General features: G+C 51.3%; 1 protein-coding gene across 1 annotated transcript in view; it reads left to right on the top strand.

Moving 5' to 3' along the window:
• The window catches only part of FBN3 (fibrillin 3), a 239039-nt gene extending 217691 nt beyond the window's left edge, over nt 1–21348 (top strand). The window contains exons 56-64 of the mRNA XM_030540813.1: nt 3830–4036; nt 4540–4665; nt 6002–6124; nt 7088–7204; nt 10002–10130; nt 14340–14459; nt 15720–15951; nt 16510–16711; nt 18691–21348. Coding sequence (XP_030396673.1) covers nt 3830–4036; nt 4540–4665; nt 6002–6124; nt 7088–7204; nt 10002–10130; nt 14340–14459; nt 15720–15951; nt 16510–16711; nt 18691–19065 — 1631 coding nt within the window. The 3' untranslated portion in view covers nt 19066–21348. The remainder of the gene's footprint in view (nt 1–3829; nt 4037–4539; nt 4666–6001; nt 6125–7087; nt 7205–10001; nt 10131–14339; nt 14460–15719; nt 15952–16509; nt 16712–18690) is intronic.
• The last annotated feature ends 1246 nt before the right edge of the window (nt 21349–22594 follow it).

The raw sequence follows: 22594 nt of genomic DNA, 5'->3' as shown, positions 1-22594 counted from the left end.
CATGTGCTCCAGCCCCCTAATCATTTTTGTTGCCCTCTGCTAGACTCTTTCCAATTTCTCCACATCCTTCTTGTAGTTTGGGGCCCAAAACTAGACGCAATACTCCAGATGAGGCCTCACCAATGTCGAATAGAGGGGAATGAGCACATCCCTCGATCTGCTGGCAATGCCCCTACTTATACAGCCCAAAATGCCATTAGCCTTCTTGGCAACAACGGCACACTGTTGACTCATATCCAGCTTCTCATTCACTGTAACCCCTAGGTCCTTTTCTGCAGAACTGCTTCCTAGCCATTTGGTCCCTAGTCTGTAGCAGTGCATGGGATTCTTCCATCCTAAGTGCAGGACTCTGCACTTGTCCTTGTTGAACCTCATCAGGTTTCTTTTGGCCCAATCCTCTAATTTGTCTAGATCCCTCTGTATCCTATCCCTACCCTCCAGCGTATCTACCACTTCTTCCAGTTTAGTGTCATCTGCAAACTTGCTGACAGTGCAGTCCATGCCATCCTCCAGATCATTAATGAAGATATTGAACAAAATTGGTCCCAGGACCGACCCTTGGGGCACTCCGCATGATGCCGGCTGCCAACTAGACATGGAGCCATTGATCACTACCTGTTGCGCTTGACGATCTAGCTTGTTTTCTATCCACCTTATAGTCCATTCATCCAGCCCATACTTCTTTAACTTGCTGGCAAGAATACTGTGGGAGACCATATCAAAAGTTTTGGTAAAGTCAAGGAATAACACGTCCACTGCTTTCCCCTCATCCACAGAGTCAATTATCTCATCATAGAAGGCAATTAGCTTAGTCAGGCATGTCGATGGTTTCTTTTGAACTCTCCACTGTCAGTGTCAATCACAAATGATCTAGGCACTGAATTTTTTTTCTTCACAACAGCTGGAATTGTCCATCCTTTTTCTCCATCCAATTTGACACACGCTGTTCCCAGGTTCTAGATCCTTCTGTTCTCTAATGAGCGAAGTCTGTTGTAAAAGTGTTCATGAGATCTTTTTGCCTTTTTATCCGATTTAGCTACTCCCTTCAAGTCTGGCCACTTTGGAAATAGATTCTTTTCCAAAGTTGGAACAGCAGTTCTGAGTTGTCTCCCTATCAGGAGTTGTGCTGGACTGTATCCAGTAGTTGCTATTGGTGTTGATCTATAGCTCAGAAGAGCAAGGAATGAATCTTGCTGCTGTAGGATTTTGTTGGCTCTCTCAGCCTTTCCATTGACTTGTGGGTAATGTGGACTGCTAGTAATGTGATCAAAATCATATTTCATTTGGAATGACTTAAGTGGATCTCCTTTCAAAAGTCCACTAATATCAAATCCTCCATTGAGTTCTTCCACCTTTCTCACTAGGCCCATCCTGGCTGCCATGCTGTGGCAGAGAAGATCATTGGTCTTTGATCCTTTGATCACATGCACTCTGAATGCAAAGCTTTGGTCTTTGTAGGCTGTTTCTGTGGTAAATTGACCCATGCAGTTCAGAATACCTCCAGAGCTAGTCAAAGCTGTGTCCAGTGACTTCAGCTCTGGAAGGGGTTGGCAGTGATTGTAAGTCCCTTCTGAGATGGTTGTGACGTCAGCTCCTCAGTCAGTTTTAATGTCAATTGTCTTTCCATGAATGTTCAGTTTCATTTTCCAGGCAGGGTCTGTGTGATCACACGTGATAGATCCCAGAAACAACGGCTTTTGATTGTCTGTAATATGAGTCTACTCCCTGGCTGCTTTGATGCAGCAAACAGCTGCAAAATGCCCATAGTTTGTGCATGTATTACACCTTGCGCCTCTGGCTGGCCATACATCCTCTTTTGGGTTATGTCTTTCTCCACACGCTCCACACTGAAATTTGTCCCTCTTAGCCTGGAGTTTTATCAAAGAATTATAGGGTTAGAAGGAACCGCAAGGGTCATCTAGTCTAACCCCCTATCAAGATGCAGGATTTGTTGTGTCTAAACCATCAAATACTCACTCCAGTGTCTGTTTACAGCTTCTAAGTTAGTGTCAGTTTTCAAATTGCTCCTGCCTTTTGTCCTGTTGTTTGACTAGTTCAGACTGCTTTGCTATCTGGATAGCCGTGACTAAGGCTAAATCTTTCTTCAGTTGTAGCTCCTGTGAAAGGTTTTTATCTGTGAACCCAACAATCAGCCTGTCTCTGACACTGTCGTGTTTTGCTTTCCCAAAATCACAGTTTTCAGCCAATGCATGCAGAGCTCTTATAAAACATTCAACATTTTCTCCTGGTTCTTGAATTCTCTGGTGAGAAAGTGCTCTTTCATAAACCGCATTTCTCAAAGGTATAAAAATATGCATCAAACACAGCCAGAACAGTTTCATGGTCAGCTTTGTGACTGTCTTCAATACATTCAAAGGATTTCAAGTTATGCTGCGGCCTGCTCCCCAGAGCATAAATTAAAGCAAATACCTGAATATCTCCAGTGTCTTCATACAGCTTTGTAGCGATTTGAAATCTTGCAAAATACTGCCTCCAGTCTGTTCATTGTGTAAGTTTGGCAACGCTGAAGGTATCTGGAGCACTGAAGAGTGGCATGTTGATGAGATCCTCCAACCTGTGTTGCTTCGTTCCTGCTGTTTGTTCTCCTCTGGCACTAGTTTACTTCTGACTTCATGTGATGTGCTTCTTCTGTGTGGTATATTGCAAGGCTGCAGCTAGCAGGTCAAGCTTCTGTATCAGATAGAGACTGACTACTCAGCATCCTTCTGAGAGAGAGAGAGACACCAGATTTGTTCATTATAAGATCCTTTAATGCTCTCCCAGGTATGGCTGAGGTTAGCTTAGCCTGTGCATTTTACACACAGTGCCATCTAGTGACTGAACAGTGTAATACAGTTTAGAATTCCATTACATAGACAAGGGGTAGGCAACGTATGGCACGCATAGCGGCACACAAGCTGATTTTCAGGGGCACTCACACTGCCCGGGTCCTGGCCACCAGTCCACGGGGCTCTGCATTTTAATTTAAATTTAAATGAAACTTCTTAAACATTTTAAAAACCTTATTTACTTTACATACAACGATAGTTCATTTATATATTATAGATGTATAGAAAGAGACCTTCTGAAAACTTTAAAATGTATTACTGGCACATGAAACCTTAAATTAGAGTGAATAAATGAAGACTCGGCACACCACTTCTGAAAGGTTGCCGACCCCTGACATAGACATTGCGGCCCCGGTGGTCGCTTGGGCTGGATGTCTGAGGTCAGAGCTGGAGGGTAAGGCCAGGTGGGCTTGGACTCAGCCAGCTAGCTCAAGCTGCCTCCCACCCCACGATGTCCATGCTGTTATTTTTAGCACACTGCTCGATCTGAGCTTACGTGAGTCTGTCTACCCACACTGGAAATCCCACCTCCCAGCTGCAGTGTGAACATACCCAAAGAGGAACTTCCATGCAGGCTGGCTCAGGGAGGTCGCACCAGGCCGAGGGCTCACAGAAGCAGACGTGGAGGGGCTGGAGATTCCAGGCTAGAGTGGACAAAGCACTAGATATGTCCTGCAGGGAACAATCCTGGCCCAGCTCCCCAGAGAGTGTGCATAGGGTCTGCCCCTGCCATGACTCTGAGATGCTAGGCTGGCCTATCTGACACTGGCTCTGCCCACCGTCATCCCCCAAGCTGCAGAGAAGACCTGTACATAACACTCCATCCACAGCCACTTATGGGCCCTGAATACAGACATGTCAAGCAGCACTTCTACCTGCTGCAAGCCCAGGTGTCCTCTTCCGCCGCTGTCTCACCCTCCCTTGTCGCGGCTGGCACTGGCACCGTCCCCATCACTGCACTCCTCTCTTTCTTCGCTCAGACACCCGCCAGGGATTCTGCTTCACTGAAGTGCTGCAGACCATGTGCCAGGTGTCCTCCACCAACCGCAATCCGGTCACCAAGTCTGAGTGCTGCTGCAATGGTGCCCGCGGCTGGGGGACCCAGTGTGAGCTCTGCCCACTCCCAGGAACCACCCAGCACAAAAAGATGTGTCCACATGGGCCTGGGTACACCACCGATGGGCGAGGTACGTGCCAGGCTGCTCAGTGCCTGCAGGATGGGGGCAGGCGGGTGTAATACACATGCACCGGGTAAATGGCCGGGCATGGCCACACAGGTGGTGCTGCGCCCCACATGGCATCTGCTAGCCCTTGGTGTCCATGTTAGCGTGGGCAGTCCCTGGAATGAGTGCACAGCAGCACCTCTCCCTTGTACCTGCTCTGCCAGTGCCAGGCCAGTGCAGTGTCTGCTCCCACAGGGCACCCAGGGTCCCAAATCAGCCTACGGGGGATGGGTGCAGGCTGGGTGAACCAGCTGGAGCAGGCTGCACCCTCAAAGGGCAGGCACTGTGTGTGCACTCCTCTGGGGAGGGCAGGATTGATCCCCCCAGGGCACAGCCCTCAGAGCTCCCCCTGGGGTGGAGCAACTGCACACGGCCCCTGCCCAGTGCAGAGGCTGAACCCCTCCACCATAGCAGGCAGAGGCTGAGTGCCCTGGCGCATTGCATTGATGAGTCCCTCCCTCCTCCAGACATCGATGAGTGCAAGGTGCTGCCCAGCCTCTGCAGAAATGGACAGTGCATCAACAGCATCGGCTCCTTCCGCTGCCACTGCAAACTGGGCTACACCACCGACATCACCAGCACAGCCTGCGTGGGTGAGTCCGAAATGGCACCTCCTGGCCTCCCCAGTGTCCAGAGAGCATCCCCTGGGCTGTGACCTGCAGCTCTCCTGTCCACCTGCCATGCAACTGGAAGTACAGGGGCTGTCCCCAACCCTCTGCAGCATGGGGCACTGCCCCACACTCCCCAGCACAAACAACCTGCCCAGCTTAGTATCTGGGGCACATTCCTATTAACCCATAGTCTCCGGGCCATGTTCCAATCTCAGTCAGATGCTGGTTAACCCCATAGTTTCTGGGCCACGTTCCTGTCTCGGTCACACACTGATTAACCTCATAGTCTCTGGGCCACTGGTTAACCCCATAGTCTCCAGGCCATGTTCCTGTCTCAGTCACATGCTGGTTAACCCCGTAGTCTCTGGGCCACGTTCCTGTCTCGGTCACACTCTGGTTAACCCTGTCATTTCCATGCCAGGCACACACACACACACACACACACACACTGTTTTTGCCTCTTTTATCACAAGCACAGAGCGTTGCCCAAATGCAGGGAATAAATTCAAGAGCCTGAGGCCCTCCACAGAGAATGCTGTCACCAGCAGCCATGTACTCAGATCTAGGAGCTGCTCTCCGATGTGCCCCTGACCAACCCTGTCAATTGAGCTGACATCTTGGCAGGCCAGCACCCAGAGGCCTTCCTAGACCAAGCCAGCCCTCAGGATTGCAGCAAGAAGGAAATGGGACAGCCATTGCAGCAATGCTCCCCCATAGCACCGAGGAGACATGGAGAGCCCTGGGCACATAGGTGGCATGCCTTGCAGTGGGCACTCTGTTACATATCCCTTTCACTGATCCACCCCACTGGAGGTGCTCCCCACTCCCAGCTTGGGGTCCCTTCCCAGCATACCCCAGCAAGGTGCCTAGGTGAGGAGTCTCCGTCACCTGCTCTCTTCATGGAGCAGGAGATGGGCAGTGCCTAGCGTGGGCCCTGGTGCAATGAGTCCTCCGGTCACTGCAAACCCAGCCTGCTATCCATGTGTCAGTGGGCTGCGCCTGTCCAAGTCAGGCCCTTCGGCATGAGGTTATCACGCCCCCCCTCACACCAGAGCACTCGCTGTGAGCATGTCTCACTCCCCTGGCAAAGGGACGGGAAGGCGTCACTAATTGTAGTTCAAAGGTACCAGGCACCAAGTGACCTCCACTGCCCATTGTTGTCAGGGTGGGGGGGAGGTGTTCTTTTGGGCTGAGTCACCAGGCCCCAGGTAGGAAACAGCTGGTTAAGCAGGAAGTTCCATTTGATAAGAGTCCTCCTGTTCACTCAGCTCAGCCCAGCCATGCTCCTGCTGACTTGCCCTGTTTCTCTTGAGTCTAGATCTGGATGAGTGTAACCAGTCTCCTAAGCCATGTAACTTCATCTGCAAGAACACAGAGGGCAGCTACCAGTGCTCCTGCCCCAGGGGGTACATCCTCCAGGAGGACGGAAAGACCTGCAAAGGTACTGGCCCAAGGACAGGAGGCAGCAGAGGCCCTGCCCTGCCTCTGCCTGTGCTGCAGCACAGGCTGCACAACCATCGCTTGGGTTTGAGGGGAGCCATGTCCTTGGGATCATGCTCTCTGCTGTCATTCAGCTTCAAGGCCCAAGTGCAGTGACACAAGGACATGCAGTGGAGTGTGTGTGGCTGAACTCCCAGCCCCATCGACATCAATGAGATCAGAATTTCACCCTCTTTCCTGGCTCTTCAGCAATATTCTGCTGAATAAACAAGTACCTGGAGCTCCCAGGCCCTGTGCTGCCTCCTCGACAGTGTGCAAGCTCCTGAGCCAACTACTACAACTGTACGGCATCTGTGTTGCTCTCAGGCCCCTGGGGCTGACAGCTAGACCTCACCCTTCACTGTCTGCTCTCCTGGGGCCCGTGCCTTACACAAAGGTGCACACGCCTGCATCCCTGGGGCACCAGGCCACACTCAGCTCTCACTCAGCACCATAGTTATTGCTGCCAATAAAGCATCTGGTGTGCTGGGCTTAGTTAGTGTTAGTGGTTGTGGCCGTCTCTCGGCTACTGGGTCATCTCGCTGGGGGCATGCATGCCCTGCAGGAGCTCTGGGAAGGTGAGACCAGGGTCATGCAGCTAGTGGAAAAGATTTCCACGAAGCAGTGAACAATTTCATTGTCTTCTACATGCCTTGATACATGCTTCTGCAAGTAGGGCCGGGGCACAAGTGCCAGGGCTGGGTCGAGCGTGAGGCACAGATTGTCACGGGTGTGTTCCTTACACAAGGGCCAGTCCTAGTTCAGTTCCTGCCTCTCTGGCCTGCCCTGGGGCAGTGTGGCTCTGCACAGTCCTGGCTGCCTGGTACAGAGCGGCTCAGAGGACCCCTGTTGTTCAATATAGTAACACGAGTGCAAGACAGTCAGGGCTAACTATCGGCACGTGGGCTTGTGCTTGTTGCCTTAGACTTGGATGAATGCTCCACCAAGCAGCACAATTGCCAGTTCCTGTGTGTGAATGTCATCGGCGGGTTCAACTGTAAATGCCCCCCTGGATTCACTCAGCACCACTCCTCCTGCATCGGTGAGTAACATGACCTTTAGCAAACCCCACCCACCGCTGCCACCAGCAGCACCCTGGAGGGAAATGCCGCTTTCAGCCCCCTGCTCTGACTGCAGGGTCTGGACCACCACCAAGAGGTAAAGCCATTTTAGATTTGGTACTGGTGAGTAGTTAGAACCTCACAGAATATAATATATGGAGATATACCTATCTCATAGAGCTGGAAGGGACCCTGAAAGGTCATTGAGTCCAGCCCCCTGCCTTCACTAGCAGAACCAAGTACTGATTTTGCCCCAGATCCCTAAGTTGCCCCCTCAAGCATTGACCTCACAACCCTGAGTTTAGCAGGCCAATGCTCAAACCACTGAGCTAGCCCTCTCCTCCTGGTTGTAGGGAACAATCTTGGTTCAAGTGATCATGAGCTAATTCAGTTTAAACTAAATGGAAGGCTAAACAAATATAAATCTGCAGCTAGCGGCCTTGATTTCAAAAGGGCAAACTTTAAAAAGTGAAGGGAATTAGTTAGGGAAGTGAACTGGATTGAAGAACTCAAGAATCTGAATGTGTAGGAGGCTTGGAATTACTTTAAGTCAAAGTTGCAGAAACTATTTGGCACCTGCATCTCAGCCGCAGGGAAAAATTCATAGAGAAGGGTTTCAGACCAAGCTAGATGAACAAGCCTCTCAAACAGGTGATTAACAGAAAGCAGAAAGCCTACAAGGTGGAAAATGAGATGGATCAGCAAGGAAAGCTACCTCTTGGCGGTCAGAAATTGTAGGGGTAAAGTGAGAACTGCCAAGAGCCAAGCAGAATGGACCTTGCAAAGGGAATTAAAACCAACAGTAAAAGGTTTTATAGCCATATAAATAAAAAAAAAACCAAGGAAAGAAGAAGTGGGACCAGTAAGCACTGAGGATGGGGTGGAGATTAAAGATAATCTAGGCATGGCCCAACACCTAAACGGATACTTTGCCTCAGTTTTAAATAGGGGTAATGAGGAGCTGAGGGACAATGGCAGGGTGGGTAATGGAAATTAGGATACGGAAGTAGAAATTACATCCAAGGTGGAATTCAAACTCAAACAACTTAATGGGACTAAATCGGGGGGCCCAAATAATCTCCGTCCAAGAATATAAAAGGAATTCACACATGAAATTGCAAACCCGATAGGAAGAGTTTTTAATGAATGTCTAAACTCAGGGGTCATACCCTATGACTGGAAAATTGCTAATATAGTTCCTATTTTTTAAAAAGGAAAAACGTGATTCGGGAAACTATAGGCCTGTTAGTTTGACCTCAACTGTATGCAAAGTCTTGGAACAAATTGTGAAAGAGAAAGAAGTTATGGACATAGAGGCTAACGGTAATTGGGATAACATACAATATGGTTTTACAAAAGGTAGTTTGTGTCAGACCAACCTGATCTCCTTCTTTGAGAAGATAACTGAGTTCTTAGAGAAAGGAAATGCAGTGGATCTAACCCATCTGGATTTCAGAAAGGCATTTGGTACACATGGAAAATTATTAGTTAAATTGAAGAAGATGGGGATCAATATGAAAATTGAAAAGTGAGTAAGGAATTGGTTAAAAGGAAGACTGGCTAAAGGAGTCATAGGGAAAGGTGAACTCTCAGGCGGGAGGGAGGTTCCTCAGGGATCGGCCTTGGGACCAATCTTATTTAACATTTTTCTTAACGACGTTGCCACAAAAAGTGGGAATGCACTAATAAAAACTGCAGATGACACAAAGTTGGGGGGTATTGTCAGTTCGGAGGAGGTCCAGAATATCAAGAAGATCTGGATGACCTTGAAAACTGGAGTAATAGAAATGGGATGAAATTGAATAGTGCAAAGTGCAAGGTGATGCACTTAGGAACAAAGGCTGAGGGGAGATATGATCACTCTATAAATACATTTGAAGGATGCATGCTCAGGAAGGGAGAGGAGTTGTTTAAGTTAAGTGCCAGTGTGGATACAAAAATAAGTGGATATAAACTGACCATCAACAAGTTTAGGCTTGAAATTAGACAAAAGTTTCTAACCATCAGAGGAGCAAAGTTCTGGAACAGCCTTCCAAGGGGAGCAGTGGGGTACAAATAACCTAACTGGCTTCAGGATTGAGCTTTGTAAGTTTTTGGCGGGGATGGTATAATATGAGTACCCACAATGACATGTTGCCAGTCTGCAACTGTTAGCAGCAAATATCTCCAATGGCTGGTGATGGGACACTAGATGGGGAGGGCTGTGAGTTACTGCAGAGAATTCTTTCCCAGGTGTCTGGCTGCTGGGTCTTGTGAAAATGTTCAGGGTTGAACTGATTACCGTGTTTGGGGTCAGGAAGGAATTTTCCCACGGGTCAGACTGGCAGAGATCGGGAGGGCGAGGGAGGGTCACCTTCCTCTGCAGCCAGGGGCACAGGTCACTTGCAGATTTAAATTAGTGTAAATGATGGATTCTCTGTAACTGGAAGTCTTTAAATCAAGATTTGAGGATGTCAGTGACTCAGCCAGAGGTTAGGGGTCCTCTGCAGGAGTGGGGAGGTAAGGTTCTATGGCCTGTGATGTGCAGGAGTCAGACTAAATGATCATAATGGTCCCTTCTGACCTTGAAGTCTATGAGTCTATGTGTATTTCTGCTGCTCTTTAGAGAACTGCTGCAAACTGTGCCCTTTTCCTGCCACTCTTTTCCTCAAGTCTCTTGTCTCTGTTCCTCGCTATGGTATTGCAGCAGGTAACATGTGCTGAGACCTCCCTTGGAAAGGGCCTTTAGCTGGCAAACTCCAGGCCAGTCTGCCATACAAAGCAATTTGTGTTTTACAGACAATAATGAGTGTACAGCCCAGCCCACGCTGTGTGGAGCCAAAGGCCAGTGTCAGAACACGCCAGGCAGCTATAACTGTGAATGCCAGAAAGGATTCTCCCTGGACAGCTCTGGTATCAACTGTGAAGGTAGGTGTTTGTCTCCAAGCATGCCCTGTATGGAAGTGTTCCAAGTCCACTTGTCATTCCTGAAACAGGTCTAAGTACAGCCAGTGGTGGCTAACCTGGTTTTTCAGATGCTAGTCAGTGCAAACAGTGTGGCACCCTTCGATCTCTGACCTGTGACGAGAGGGTAGCAGAGATCACTCTGCAGCCAGGAGAAAAGCTGGCTCTGCGCCTGTCATTAATATGCAGGTGCAGGGAGTTACTGCCAGCAGCCCAGGCAGCCCCAGGACTCAGATGATGAAAGCTGAGGGTCAGGCCAGTCCTTTCTGGCCATGAGTTCAATGAAGCATAAGAAGACCATACCCATCTAACCTAGTATCCTATCTTCCGGCAGTGGCCAATGCCAGATGCTTCATAGGGAATGAACAGAACAGGGCAATTATCAAATGATCCATCCCCAGCATCCAGTCCCAGCTTCAGGTAGTCAGAGGCTAGGGAAAGCCAGAGCATAGGCTTGCATAGCTGACCATCTTGGCTAATAGCCATTGATGGACCTGTCCTCCATGAACTTATCTAGGTTTTTTTTGAACCCTGTTATACTTTTGGCCTTCACAACATCCTCTGGCAATGAGTTTCACAGGTTGACTTTGTGTTGTGTGAAGTAGGACTTCTTTTTGTTTGTTTTAAACCTGCAGGCTTTTAATTTCATTGGCTGACCCCTGGTTCTTATGTTATGTGAAGGGGTAAATAACACTTCCTTAGTCACCTTCTCCACACCTGTTATGATTTTATAGCGCTTTATCATATCCCCCCTTAGTCGTCTCTTTTCCATGTCTTTTTAATCTCACCTCATGCAGAAGCCGTTCCATACCCCTAATCGTTTTTGTTGCCCTTCTCTGAACCTTTTCCAATTCCAATATATATTTTTCAAGATGGGGCAACCACATCTGCACACAGTATTTAAGATGTGGGCATACCATGGATTTATATAGAGGTAATGTGATATTTTCTCTTATCTATCTCTTTCTTAATGATTCCCAACATTCTGTTAGATTTTTGGATTGTTGCTGCACATTGAGTGGATGTTTTCAGAGAATTATCCACAATGACTCCAAGATCTCTTTCTTGAGTGGTAACAGCTAATTTAGACCCCATCATTTTATAGGTATAGTTGTGATTAGTTTTTCCGATGTGCATTACTTTGCATTTATCAACTCTGAATTTCATCTGCCATTTTGTTGCCCAGTCACCCAGTTTTGCGAGATACCTTTGTAGCTCTTTGCAGTCTGCTTGGGACTTAACTATCTTGAGTAACGTTGTATCATCTGCAAATGTTGCCATCTCACTGTTTACTCCTTTTTCCAGTTCATTTATGAATATGTTGAATAGGACTGGGCCCAGTACAGACCCCTGGGGGACATCACTATTTACCTTGCTCCAATCAGAAAACTGACCATTTCTTTCTATCCTTTGTTTCCTATCTTTTAACCAGTTGCTGATCCATCAGAGAACTTTCCCTCTTGCCCCATGCCGACTTACTTTGTCAAAAGCTTCCTAAAAGTCCAAGTGCACTATATTCACTGGATCTCCCTTGTCCACGTGCTTGTTGACACCCTCAGAGAATTCTAATAGATTGGTGAGGCATGATTTCCCTTTATAAAAGCCGTGTTGATTCTTCCCCAACATATCATGCTCATCTATGTGTCTGATAATTCTGTTCTTGACTACAGTTTCAACCAGTTTGTCTAGTACTGAAGTCAGTAATTGTCTAGTACTTACCAGTCTGTAATTGCCAGAATAGCCTTTGGAGCCTTGTTTAAAAATTGAGGTCACATCAGCTATCTGCCAGTCATCTGGTATAGAGGCTAGTTTAACCTAATGACTTGTGCAATTTTATATCTGAGTTCGTTCGGAACTCTTGGGTGAATACCGTCTGGTCCTGGTGACTTACTACTGTTGAATTTATCAATTTGTTCCAAACCCTCTTCTACTAACACCTCCGTCTGGGACAGTTCCTCATATTTGTTACCTAACAAGAATGACTCAGGTGTGGGAATCTCCCTCACATCCTGTACAATGAAGACCAATGCAAAGAATTCATTTAGCTTCTCTTGAATGGCCTTGTGTGCTCCTTTAGACCTTGATTGTCCAGTGACCGCACTGATTGTTTGGCAGGCTTCCTGATTCTAATGTACTTATACATTCTTTGTGTCTTTTGCTGGTTGTTCTTCAAATTCTTGTTTAGCCTGCCTGATTATACTTTTACACTTGACTTGCCAGAGTTTATTCTCTTTGTTTTCCTCACTAGGATCTGACTTGCAATTTTTAAAGGGGACTTTTTTGCCTCTGACTGCATCTTTTGCTCTGTTGTTTAGTGATGTGGCACTTTTGGGGTCCTTTTACTACATATTTTTAATTTGGGGTGTACATTTAATTTGTGCCTCTAGTATGGTGCTTTTAAATAGTTTCCATGCAGCTTGCAGGCACTTCACTCTTGTGACTGTACCTTTTAATTTCTGTTTAACTAGCTTCCTCTTTTTTCTGTCTCTGCCCTTTCTGAAGTTGAATGCCATAGTGATGGATTTCTTTGGTTTTTTGTCCCCAACAATATTAAATGTAATTACAGTATGGTTGCTAAGTGGTTCAGCTATAGTCACCTCTTGGACCAGATCCTGTGCTCCACTTAGGGCTAAATCAAGAATTACCTCTCCCTTTGTGGGTTCCAAGACTAACTGCTCCAAGAAGCAGTCATTTAAAGTGTGAAGAAACTTTATCTCTGAATCCCTTCCTGAGGTGATATGTGTCTAGTGTGACGTGTCCAAATCCCCCATTATTACCGAGATTTCTATTTTTATAGCCTCTAATTTCCCAGAGCACTTCACAATCACCATCACCATCCTGGTCAGGTGGTCAGCAGTATATTCTCACTGCTATACTTTTATTATTTAAGCAGGGAATGTCTATCCAGAGAGATTCTATGATACAGTTTGATTCATTTAAGATTGTTACTATATTTGACTCAATGCTTTCTTTCATATTGTGACCAAGGTGCCAGGGAGGCCACTTTGAGGTTACTTAGTTAGGGCAAACTGCAAAGAATGGGGCAGAGAATCCCCAAAGCTGGTGGATATTCTAATACTTAGATTTACCAAGTCAGCGCAAAACAGCTTCTACAATACCTTACTGGTAGCACAGAAGCCAACGACACAGTTCCCTTATAGCAACCCGGCCTTGGGCTTCCACCCAGACACTGAAGTTTAATATGATGAGGATTACTGAAAATCTTATTCACCATATAAGAAAGTTCTACTAATCTCAAAGGATTGGACGCATTACCTTCCAAGCTAATGAATATTACAGATCTTAACCAAATGCATGCCAATTCTTATTAACTAAAATGTATTACCTCGGGCCAGGCAAAACCTGCCACACAGAGCACTGCTGAGAGTGGAGAAGAGAAGCCAGTATTCAACCCAGGCAACAAGAAACAAGCCACTAACCCCACACCCACTAGAGAAGCAGTCACTTCTCACTGCCACAAGAATAGGGGACACACATCAGAGCCACAAACCCCTCGAGAGCGAACTAAGGCAGACCAATGGGACCTGAAGCATGGCCAAAGGCAGCCAGTGAGGGGATACCAGGGCTCAGGACCCGCAACAGAGACAGTCCACTCCTGCCCCGGCTCAATCCTCACTAACCCCTGGGACCAAGCGCGAGATTAGAGTCTGACCCTCGCTGCCCCACCACCCCATCATGGTGCTGGCAGGGGCCAAGTCCTCCCTCCTCCAGAACAACAAGTCAGAGGGAGCCCAGTCTGCCCAGAGAGGAGCAGTGGCAGGACTTCACCAGACAGCTCGTGTGGTGGCCCATGTCCCTGTCTCCCAAGGAGGATGGGCCCACAGCATGGGGACAGGACAATAGGGCTGGGCCTTAGGCACCAGACCTGTTGGCTGTCCGTGTGGGGCAGGAAGGGGTGAGCAGCAAAGTCGCCAGAACTCAGGCCCTAGATCACAAAGGCCAATCATGACTTTGCCACAATTGCTTTAAAGTCAGAGTCGTTAGTGACCAGGGATCTGGCGGGGGTGCAGCCAGAGAAGCTGGTCCCATTGAGCCCTCCTGAGAGCCCCTTCAAGCAGGTGCTCTGTGTCCATGCATTGCCGCTCTCTGGGCTCTGCTGCTGGAGCTGACAGGAGGTATGTGACAGGCACTCTGTGCTGTTTGTGCCATTAGATGTGGATGAGTGCAACGGGAACCATCGCTGCCAGCATGGCTGTCAGAATGTCCTGGGAGGCTACCGCTGTGGCTGTCCTCAGGGCTATGTGCAGCATTACCAGTGGAACCAGTGTGTGGGTGAGTGTGGGATTGGGGGTGTGGGAGGGGGGCTCCCGTGTGGAGCAGCAGCGACTTCTCTGTGTTTGTCATTAACCCGGGGACCTTGGGTTTGCTGCAGACCCTGTGCTGGGCACCAGGCCGCCCTCAGGGAGCAGAGAGACAAGCGCTCTGTGTTTGGTACACAGCCTACGCTGGGCCAGTCTGCCCGCACACTCACCTAAAGCCAGGGGCTGAGCGAGTTCCTGCTGCTCCCACCACAGATGCCGGCAGAAACTCTGGCTGCTTGTAACGGGGCAGGACTCACCCCTGCGGTGCCTCCTGCTGGTGTCCTGGGAATTAGCTCTTTTCCCAGCTCCGGAGCTCCCTCTGCAGGCCGATGTCCTGCTTGCTTCTGGCCCCCGTGTCCCTCCCAGGAACCAGTGTCCCTTGTCTTTGGGGTGCTGGCCCCTGGCAATATCCCCACAGTCTCAGGGTCTCCCCACCCAGGGGAACCCCCAACCCTCTATCCCCACCTTGCTTCAGTCATGGGCTACTGCCAGTCACCATCTAGCCTCTGCTCACTGGGGCAGACTGCAGCATAAAAGCCACTCATCATAGGCAAAGGGGGTTTGGACCTGCTGCCTCTGCCTACCCATGGGGTACCCCCTGCAACCCCAATATCTAACTGGCCTTCCACTAGGCCGCAGCCTGGAGGGGTTTCCAGGCTGGAGCTCCCCAGCTCCCTTGGCCTTCCCCCAGCCCTGCTCCACTCCAGGTCCCTTCTCTTAGCTCTCTGCAGCCAGGCCCCTCCCTCTCAAAGCTAGAGAGAGTCTCTCTCTGGCTTCTGGCCCCGGCCCTCTTATAAGCGCCAGCTGGGCCCTGATTGCACTGGCTGCAGCTGTGGCTGCTTGCCCTATCAGCCCAGCTTTTCTCTGCCCCAGCCCTCTCCCAGGCTGCTTTCAGCCCTTCCAGGCAGGAGCGGGGTGACCACCCCGCTACACTGCTCCACATTCCTGACAGCAGATCAGCCCGTTAGGCACCTAAGGGAGGGGCCAGGCCCCCTGTAGGAAGATGTTGTCCTTCACCTTCTCCTTTTCCTGGTGACTGAAGAGCTGGGGCAGGGAGCCCAGCTGCCAGTGTTTGGCCAAGGGGCTCAGCCGGGGGCTCGTTAATCTCACTGGAAGAGGATAGAGGCAGCGGGGAGCTGGAGCAGTGACCATTAGCAGGGTCTCCCACCCAAAGCCGTCCCCTTCTGTTGGGCTCCAGGAGCCTGAGCCCTTTGCTCTGTCCTGGTTCCAGATGAAAACGAGTGCTCCAGCCCCTCTGCCTGCGGCTCCGCCTCCTGCTACAACACTCTGGGCAGCTTCAAGTGCGTCTGTCCGTCCGGCTTCGACTTCGACCAGGCCTTCGGCGGGTGCCAGGATGTGGACGAGTGCTCAGCCGGCGGCAGCCCCTGCAGCTACGGCTGCTCCAACACTGACGGGGGCTACCTGTGCGGCTGCCCCGGGGGATACTTCCGAGCTGGACAAGGGTGAGCAGATGGGGCTGCTCCATTTCCTAGGCAGGCGCTGACCCCCGGGCTCACACTAGCTCTGTGCCAGAGCCCTCCCCCGCAGCAGTCGGAGCTCAGACGTATCCTGTGAGTGTCTGTACAGTCCCACAGACACACCCGCTTGTGCGCTCACACTCCCAGGTGCATGCTCATGCAGGGACACCCATGTGCGCTCCTGCTCCCAGGCATGCTCAGTCATGCACAGCTGCCCACATGTGCACACACACAGACCCAGACGCTTGCCTGGGTTCTTCCTGTGCTGCCCAGGATGGGGTTCTGTGTCTGTGTACCCCGTCTGAGTGCCCCAGCAGAGGGGAGCACATCCCATTAACCCTCTCCTCACTGAAACCCAGGCTCCTTGTTGCAGCATATGCATACATTGTGCTGCACACTGCACCCCCACCCACCGCCTGGCAGACACAGGTACAGCCCTGGGTGTGTGCCCGGTCCCACCTCATAGGCCTTGGCACTAGAGAGTGCCATGTGTTCTGGGGGTTCTGAGTGAATCCTGCCCACTGTTTACTCCTCTGGCCCCAGGCACTGTATTTCTGGACTCAGCTTCAGCAAAGGCTCCTACCTGCCTGCCCCTCCAGAGGAGGATGAGGAGAACCTGCTCTCCCCCGAGACCTGCTATGAGTGCAAGATAAATGGCTACCCCAAGCGGGGCCGGCAGCGCCGCAGCATCAACAGGACTGAGGGGCACCAGGTAATGCACGGCCCTCCAGACGGCTCGAGGCAAGCTGAGAGCCAGGCCCACGCACTGTCTGGGAGAGAGCTGTGTGGCATCACCAGCCCAGCACCACTGAGACAGTCACAGAATGGACCTCTGCCCAGAGAGACCCACCCCATCAGCCTTCCCTGTGCCTTGTGACTGAGTGCCTCAGTGAATTCAGAACCCCAGGAGAGAGGGAGGGCTGTCCCCACTGGCTGGGAGGCTGCTGAGTCCCCACAGTATGGGGTATTATCTGGGACCAAACCATGCACCCCCCTGACATATTCCAGGGGAGACAGGGTCCCGGCCACCATCACAGACCCTGTGTCCTCAGTGCTGCACAAACACTTGTGCACCCCTTCTGTCCCTCAGCTCAGCCATCTGCCGAGCCCCCCTCACCCAGTCAGACCAGGGCTACTGGCGTCAAACCCTGAGTGCAGGCCTTGGTGACAATCCCAGGCACCATCGGAGACAGCCCTGCACCAGTGCATGGGCACACGTCCGTACACTTCATTCAGACAAAGGAGCATTTTAATTTGTATCTCTCTTCAATAATAAACCACATTGGGACAGCCTGCCAGGGTCCGAGTGAATTCTCTGTTCCCTGGCAGGCTGGTTCTGTCTGAAAGCACTGGGGGGCTGGATGCAGCAATCCGAGGGGAGGGTCTTTGTCCTGTGTGATATGCAGGGGGTCAGAGGCGATGGTCTAATGGTCCCTTCTAGCTGTGGACACCTGCCTCGCCAGGTAGCGTTTCAGCATGACAGGGACATTTCTTCACTTTATTGCGTGGGTTGCATGTACCCCAAGCCACAGGGCAGTGCCAAGCGGGCACAGTCAGAACCTTCGCTGGCCAGCAGGGCAGAGCCAGGAGTTACTGGCCTGGGTCAGCCACCCAGGGGAGTCCGGCAAAGCAGGAAGAAAAACAGTCTGAGAAATGTTTTGGCAGTAGAAGCAGCTGCCCTGGGAGCACATGGGTTCCCAACGCTGGAGTAGGGTTGCCAACTTTCTACTCACACAAAACCAAACACCCTTGCCCTGCCCCTCCTCCAAGGTCCCACCCCTGCCCCGCTGCTTCTCTGAGGCCCCACTCCTGCTCCTCCATCCCCCCTCCCTCTGTTGCTACTCTTCCCACTCTGACTCACTTGCTCATTTTCAGTGAATTGGGATGCAGGCGGGGGAGGTCTCTGGCTGGGGGTGTGGCTCTGACATGGGGCCAGAAATGAGGAGCTCTGAGCATGGGAGGGGGCTCTCAGCTGAGGCAGGGGGTTAGGGTGTGGGAGGGGCGAGGGCTCTGGCTGGGGGTGCGGACTCTGGTGTGGGGCTGGGAATGAGGGGTTTGGGATGCAAGAGGGGGCTCCAGGCTGAGGCTGAATGGCTCGGAGTGTGGGAGGGGGCTCTGGGCTGAGGCAGGGGGTTGGGGCACCGAGGGGTGAGGGTTTTGGCTGAGGGTGTGGGGTCTGGGGTGGGGTTGAGGATAAGGGGTTTGGGATGCAGGAGGATGCTGTGGGCTGGGACCGAGGGGTTCAGAGGGCAAGAGGGGATCAGGGTTGGGGGTCAGGGGTGCTGGCTCCAGGTGGCGCTTACCTCAAGCAGCTCCTGGAAGCAGCGGCATGTCCCCCCTCCGGCTCCATAGTTCCTGGCTAATGAAAGCTGCAGAGCTGGTGCTTGGGGCGTGGGCAGCATGCAGAGCTCTCTGGCTTCCCCTACACTTAGAAGCCAGAGGGGGGACATGCTGCTGCTTCCAGGAGTCACACGGAGCCAGGGCAGGCAGGGAGCCTGCCTTAGCCCTGCTGCGCCACCAACCGGACTTTTAACGGCCAGGGTCCCTTTTCGACTGGACATTCCAGTCAAAAACTGTACACCTGGCAACCCTACATGGGAACCACTTCTCCGAGCTGCTTTGGGTGCCCTGGGCAGGCTCCCTTCTCACACCCAGGCCTTTCTGGGCCTGGCCAGACTATCCTTTGTGCCAGTTCATTAAGGTGCCCTGCCTTCTTCTCCCTAGGAGCCCTCAGTGAGTCTGGCCAGCATGGATATTGATGCTCCCCTGTCCATGAGCCTGAACCTCTCGGCCCTGGACCACAAGGAGCACATCCTGGAGCTGCTGCCGGCTGTGGAGCCCCTCAAAAACCATGTGCGCTATGTGGTCTCTCATGGCAACGAGGACGGCTACTTCCACATCCACCAGAAAGAAGGACTCAGCTACCTGCACCTCGGCCGCAAGAAGATCGTGCCTGGCACCTACCTGCTGGAGATCGTGAGCGTGCCCCTGTATCGCAAAAAGGAACTGCAGAAACTGGAGGCCAAGAATGACCTCAACTACTTGGCAGGGGAGCTTGGCCAAGCACTCAGGATGAGGCTTCAGCTCCAGCTTTACTAGCCACCATGAGAACCAACCAGCCACCCAGCCAGCCACAGCCCAGTTCTTAGCAGCGCCACCCACACCTGGAAACAAACCCCTTTGCTATCGCCACACCCCTGTGCCATTGCCCCACCCCGTGCCAGCACCTCGCCGGCCACGCTGTCCGACTGCTGGGAAATGTGCCCCTGGACTCAGCACTGGGCCTGGGCAGCTAAGGGCCGCTCTGCTTCACAGAGCACCTGTGTTACGCACCAAGGAACCCCCCAAAAGAGCTTGTTAAATCTTTGTCCATGGTTTGAAATCCTGTTGTCTGGAGCTGTGTCTCCCTCTGTGCTCTTATCCCCTGCAATGGGCGGCCTTGTCCACTTCCCTTAAACATGACACTGTTAGTCTGAGCTGACAAAGATTTTCCCATTGAAACCTCCCTGTCTTCCAAGGCCAGGGGCCGCTCGCCATCCGCAAGCTAGGAGATGGGCGGTGGCTGAGGACAGAGCTCAGAAGTGACCTCTAAAGAAGCTGCTGTATTGGTGCCATTTCCCAACGTATCTGGTTTTTCCTTTGCTTCTGCATTGCCATAATGGTGCTCTGGAAAATCCTCCTCAGCCGACACTGGCTGCTCGCTATCTGCCGCACTATCTTTTTATATTGTCTTCCATCAGGTCCTGCATTTGTCCTTTTAAATGCCAAAAAAAAAAGGGTTAATTTGGCCCCACTTGGAGTGAAGGGCCAGTTTGGATTATGCCATGTAACCTCACACTGCAAGCTAGCCAGTCTGAAGGACTGCAGGCTTCTGTTCCAGTTTAAGGCTTCAATACTGCAGTGTTCTGAACATGTGCAATACTAGCTGGTGCTGCTGGCACCCTCTCCACAGAGCGGAGTTTGGAAGGGTTGTTCCTACAGCTCCAGCAAATGCAGAGGTTAACGTATGTCCTTCTGTCACCAGCAGGTGCTGAGTAGCGTTGGGGGAGGCGTTCAGTTGTATGCTTTGATTGTGGTTGAACAAACTCAATTGCCACAAGAGATGTAGTGAGTCTTAGCACAGCACAGATAGGCCCTTCCTGCTGGTAGGAATTGGGGGTTATTTGGCCCAGTGGGGGGATCCTGGACCCACTGCTGGGAGTGTTTGCGAGTTCCCCTAGAGGTCCCCCTGAGCAGGAGCAGGAGAGGTGTGCTGAGAAGTGGCACTGCAGGCCCACAGGGGAGAGGGACATGGCTCATGGGCATTTAGGCCCATATTTTCAAAATGATCCCTGATTTTGGGTGCCAGTTTGGAGGTGTCTGGTTTGAGTCACCTCAGGGCCATTGGCCAGACACCCACAGTCGGGGACACTTGCAAATATGGGATTCCGCTCTGGTCACTCCAACATGATGTCAGAAATACTAATCCTCTGGTCAGTGCAGACAAACTAAATACAACCTGCAAAATCAGATTGCAAAGGATCTGTCTCCTTGCTGCCGCCAATGGCCTGAGCAAACAGGTTGGTACTGACAGCCCTTGCCTCCTGTCAAGAGGGTGATTTTTCATATGACTGTTTTCTGCATGGCCATTTTCTAGTTTTGCATGAAACTCTTTTTTCCGTTTTTTGCGTAAGTCAATTTTGAGGTTTGTTTTTGTTTGTTTGTTTGTTTTTTGGTTCTGCATCAACACTGTGCATCAGCAAAAGGAAACAAAGGTGCTAATTCACTCATGGTAACACACAAGACTACCTGATAGATCCCCAGATCAATGGTGCTTTCAGCTCGCAGAAGCTGGTGCTGGTACCGAATTGTCAGGGTTACTGCACTGCATCCACCCTTCATATTTATATATAACCACCAATGCTCATCCTTGTGAGGAGGGCATATTCCTGTAGCTTTTTTGGTACTTTGGAGTTGGGGTTGTTTTTCATTTTTGTTCTTTCCTGGGATGCTGCCACCACATGGCATGTAGGGGAAGTGTGTGTATACTGTATTTTGGCTAATATCAAACTTGAAAACTCTTTTGCATAATACAGCTGCAAACAACACAAAGCTGGATTTTGCAAGAGTACCAGACCTCATGACGTGACAGGTGGCCTGTTTTTGTTTTGTTTTTTTACCAAAGGGTGCTTTAAAAAAATTATTAATAATAATAATAATAAATTAGCAGAGGTGGGGTTTTATGTGTGTGTGTTGACCCAAATGTGTCAAATGAGAAAGCGAAATGTTTTCATTCATCCCGGTCTAGTGTGGTGATTTCTGTTTATTGACATTTCTTGCTAGTTGGTTTTCAGATGCCCTGGGCACACTCAGTGAAGAAGCTGTGCCACCTTGCCCCGCAGAGCGAGCATCTCTTTGTGGATTCCTTTTTGCATCAGAAGCAACAGCAACAATAAAATTATTTTGGGTTAAATGCTTCTGCCTCTCATTTGTAGCCGGAGGCGGTGAGCGCTCAGATCACATTGGAAATGGCCCCTGCAGCAGCTGGCTAAGCAATGCCTGTCTGGCTGCACTGGTGGTACAGCTTGCTCCAAAAGGGCGGCTTTCCATTGACTCCTGGGGGCTTTGAGTCAGGCCCCTCGCGAGGTGCCGTAGGGGGGTTACATGGGTACGGGATAATGGTGCTGTCTTCACTTGTTGAGCAGCACCCGCCTCCTATGGAGAGCAAGCCCTACAGGCCCAGGAGCCATGGTAGCCTTAGAGCGACCCCAGTCATGGACAAATTGTTCCCTACACTACAAGCTGCACTGCGTCGTTCAGGCCAGTTTGTTATTCCCATCGGACGGGACGAATCACCAGCATTGACGCACCACGCTCTTCCCCCACCCCTTGATGCACTCGCCATGGGAGTGGGGACAGGATTGTCCTGGGGGTTTCCAGGCAGCAGAGGGAGGAGGCACAATGGGGCTGTTGCAGATCAGAGGCATCCCGCATGCTCTCTGCCGGAGTGTGGAGGACATGGCAGGCAGCAGGGGCCGAGCCTGTGCATTGGATGAGGGGACTTGAGCTGGGGGGCCAAGTGGGAGGCAGCCCCTCCGAGCCATGGAGCTGGATCTGAGCTCTGGGGAAGTTAGGCCGGCATGGAGGAGATCAAACTGGGAGAGGTTTCTGAGGGGCAGAGGTTGGTCAGGACGAAGCTGAGGGTTGTGGGTGTCTGAGGGGGGAGGGGCAGGGGTTGGGCAGGAGGGAGCTGTGGGGTGTCTGAGGGGGGAGGGAAGGGGTTGGGCAGGAGGGAGCTGTGGGGTATCTGAGGGGGGAGGGCAGGGGTTGAGCAGGAGGGAGCTATGGGGTGTCTGAGGGGCGGAGGGAAGGGGTTGGGCAGGAGGGAGCTGTGGGGTATATGAGGGGGGAGGGCAGGGGTTGAGCGGGAGGGAGCTGTGGGGTGTATGAGGGGGAGGGGCAGGGGTTGGGCAGGAGGGAGCTGTGGGGTATCTGAGGGGGAGGGGCAGGGGTTGGGCAGGAGGGAGCTGTGGAGTATCTGAGGGGGGAGGGCAGGTGTTGGGCGGGAGGGAGCTGTGGGGTATCTAAGGGGGAGGGGCAGGAGGGAGCTGTGGGGTGTCTGAGGAGGGAGGGGCAGGAGGGAGCTGTG

This window comes from Gopherus evgoodei, chromosome 22 (assembly GCF_007399415.2).
Source record: "Gopherus evgoodei ecotype Sinaloan lineage chromosome 22, rGopEvg1_v1.p, whole genome shotgun sequence".
Lineage (NCBI taxonomy): Eukaryota > Metazoa > Chordata > Testudines > Testudinidae > Gopherus > Gopherus evgoodei.
This window is presented reverse-complemented; position numbering and strand designations above follow the sequence as displayed.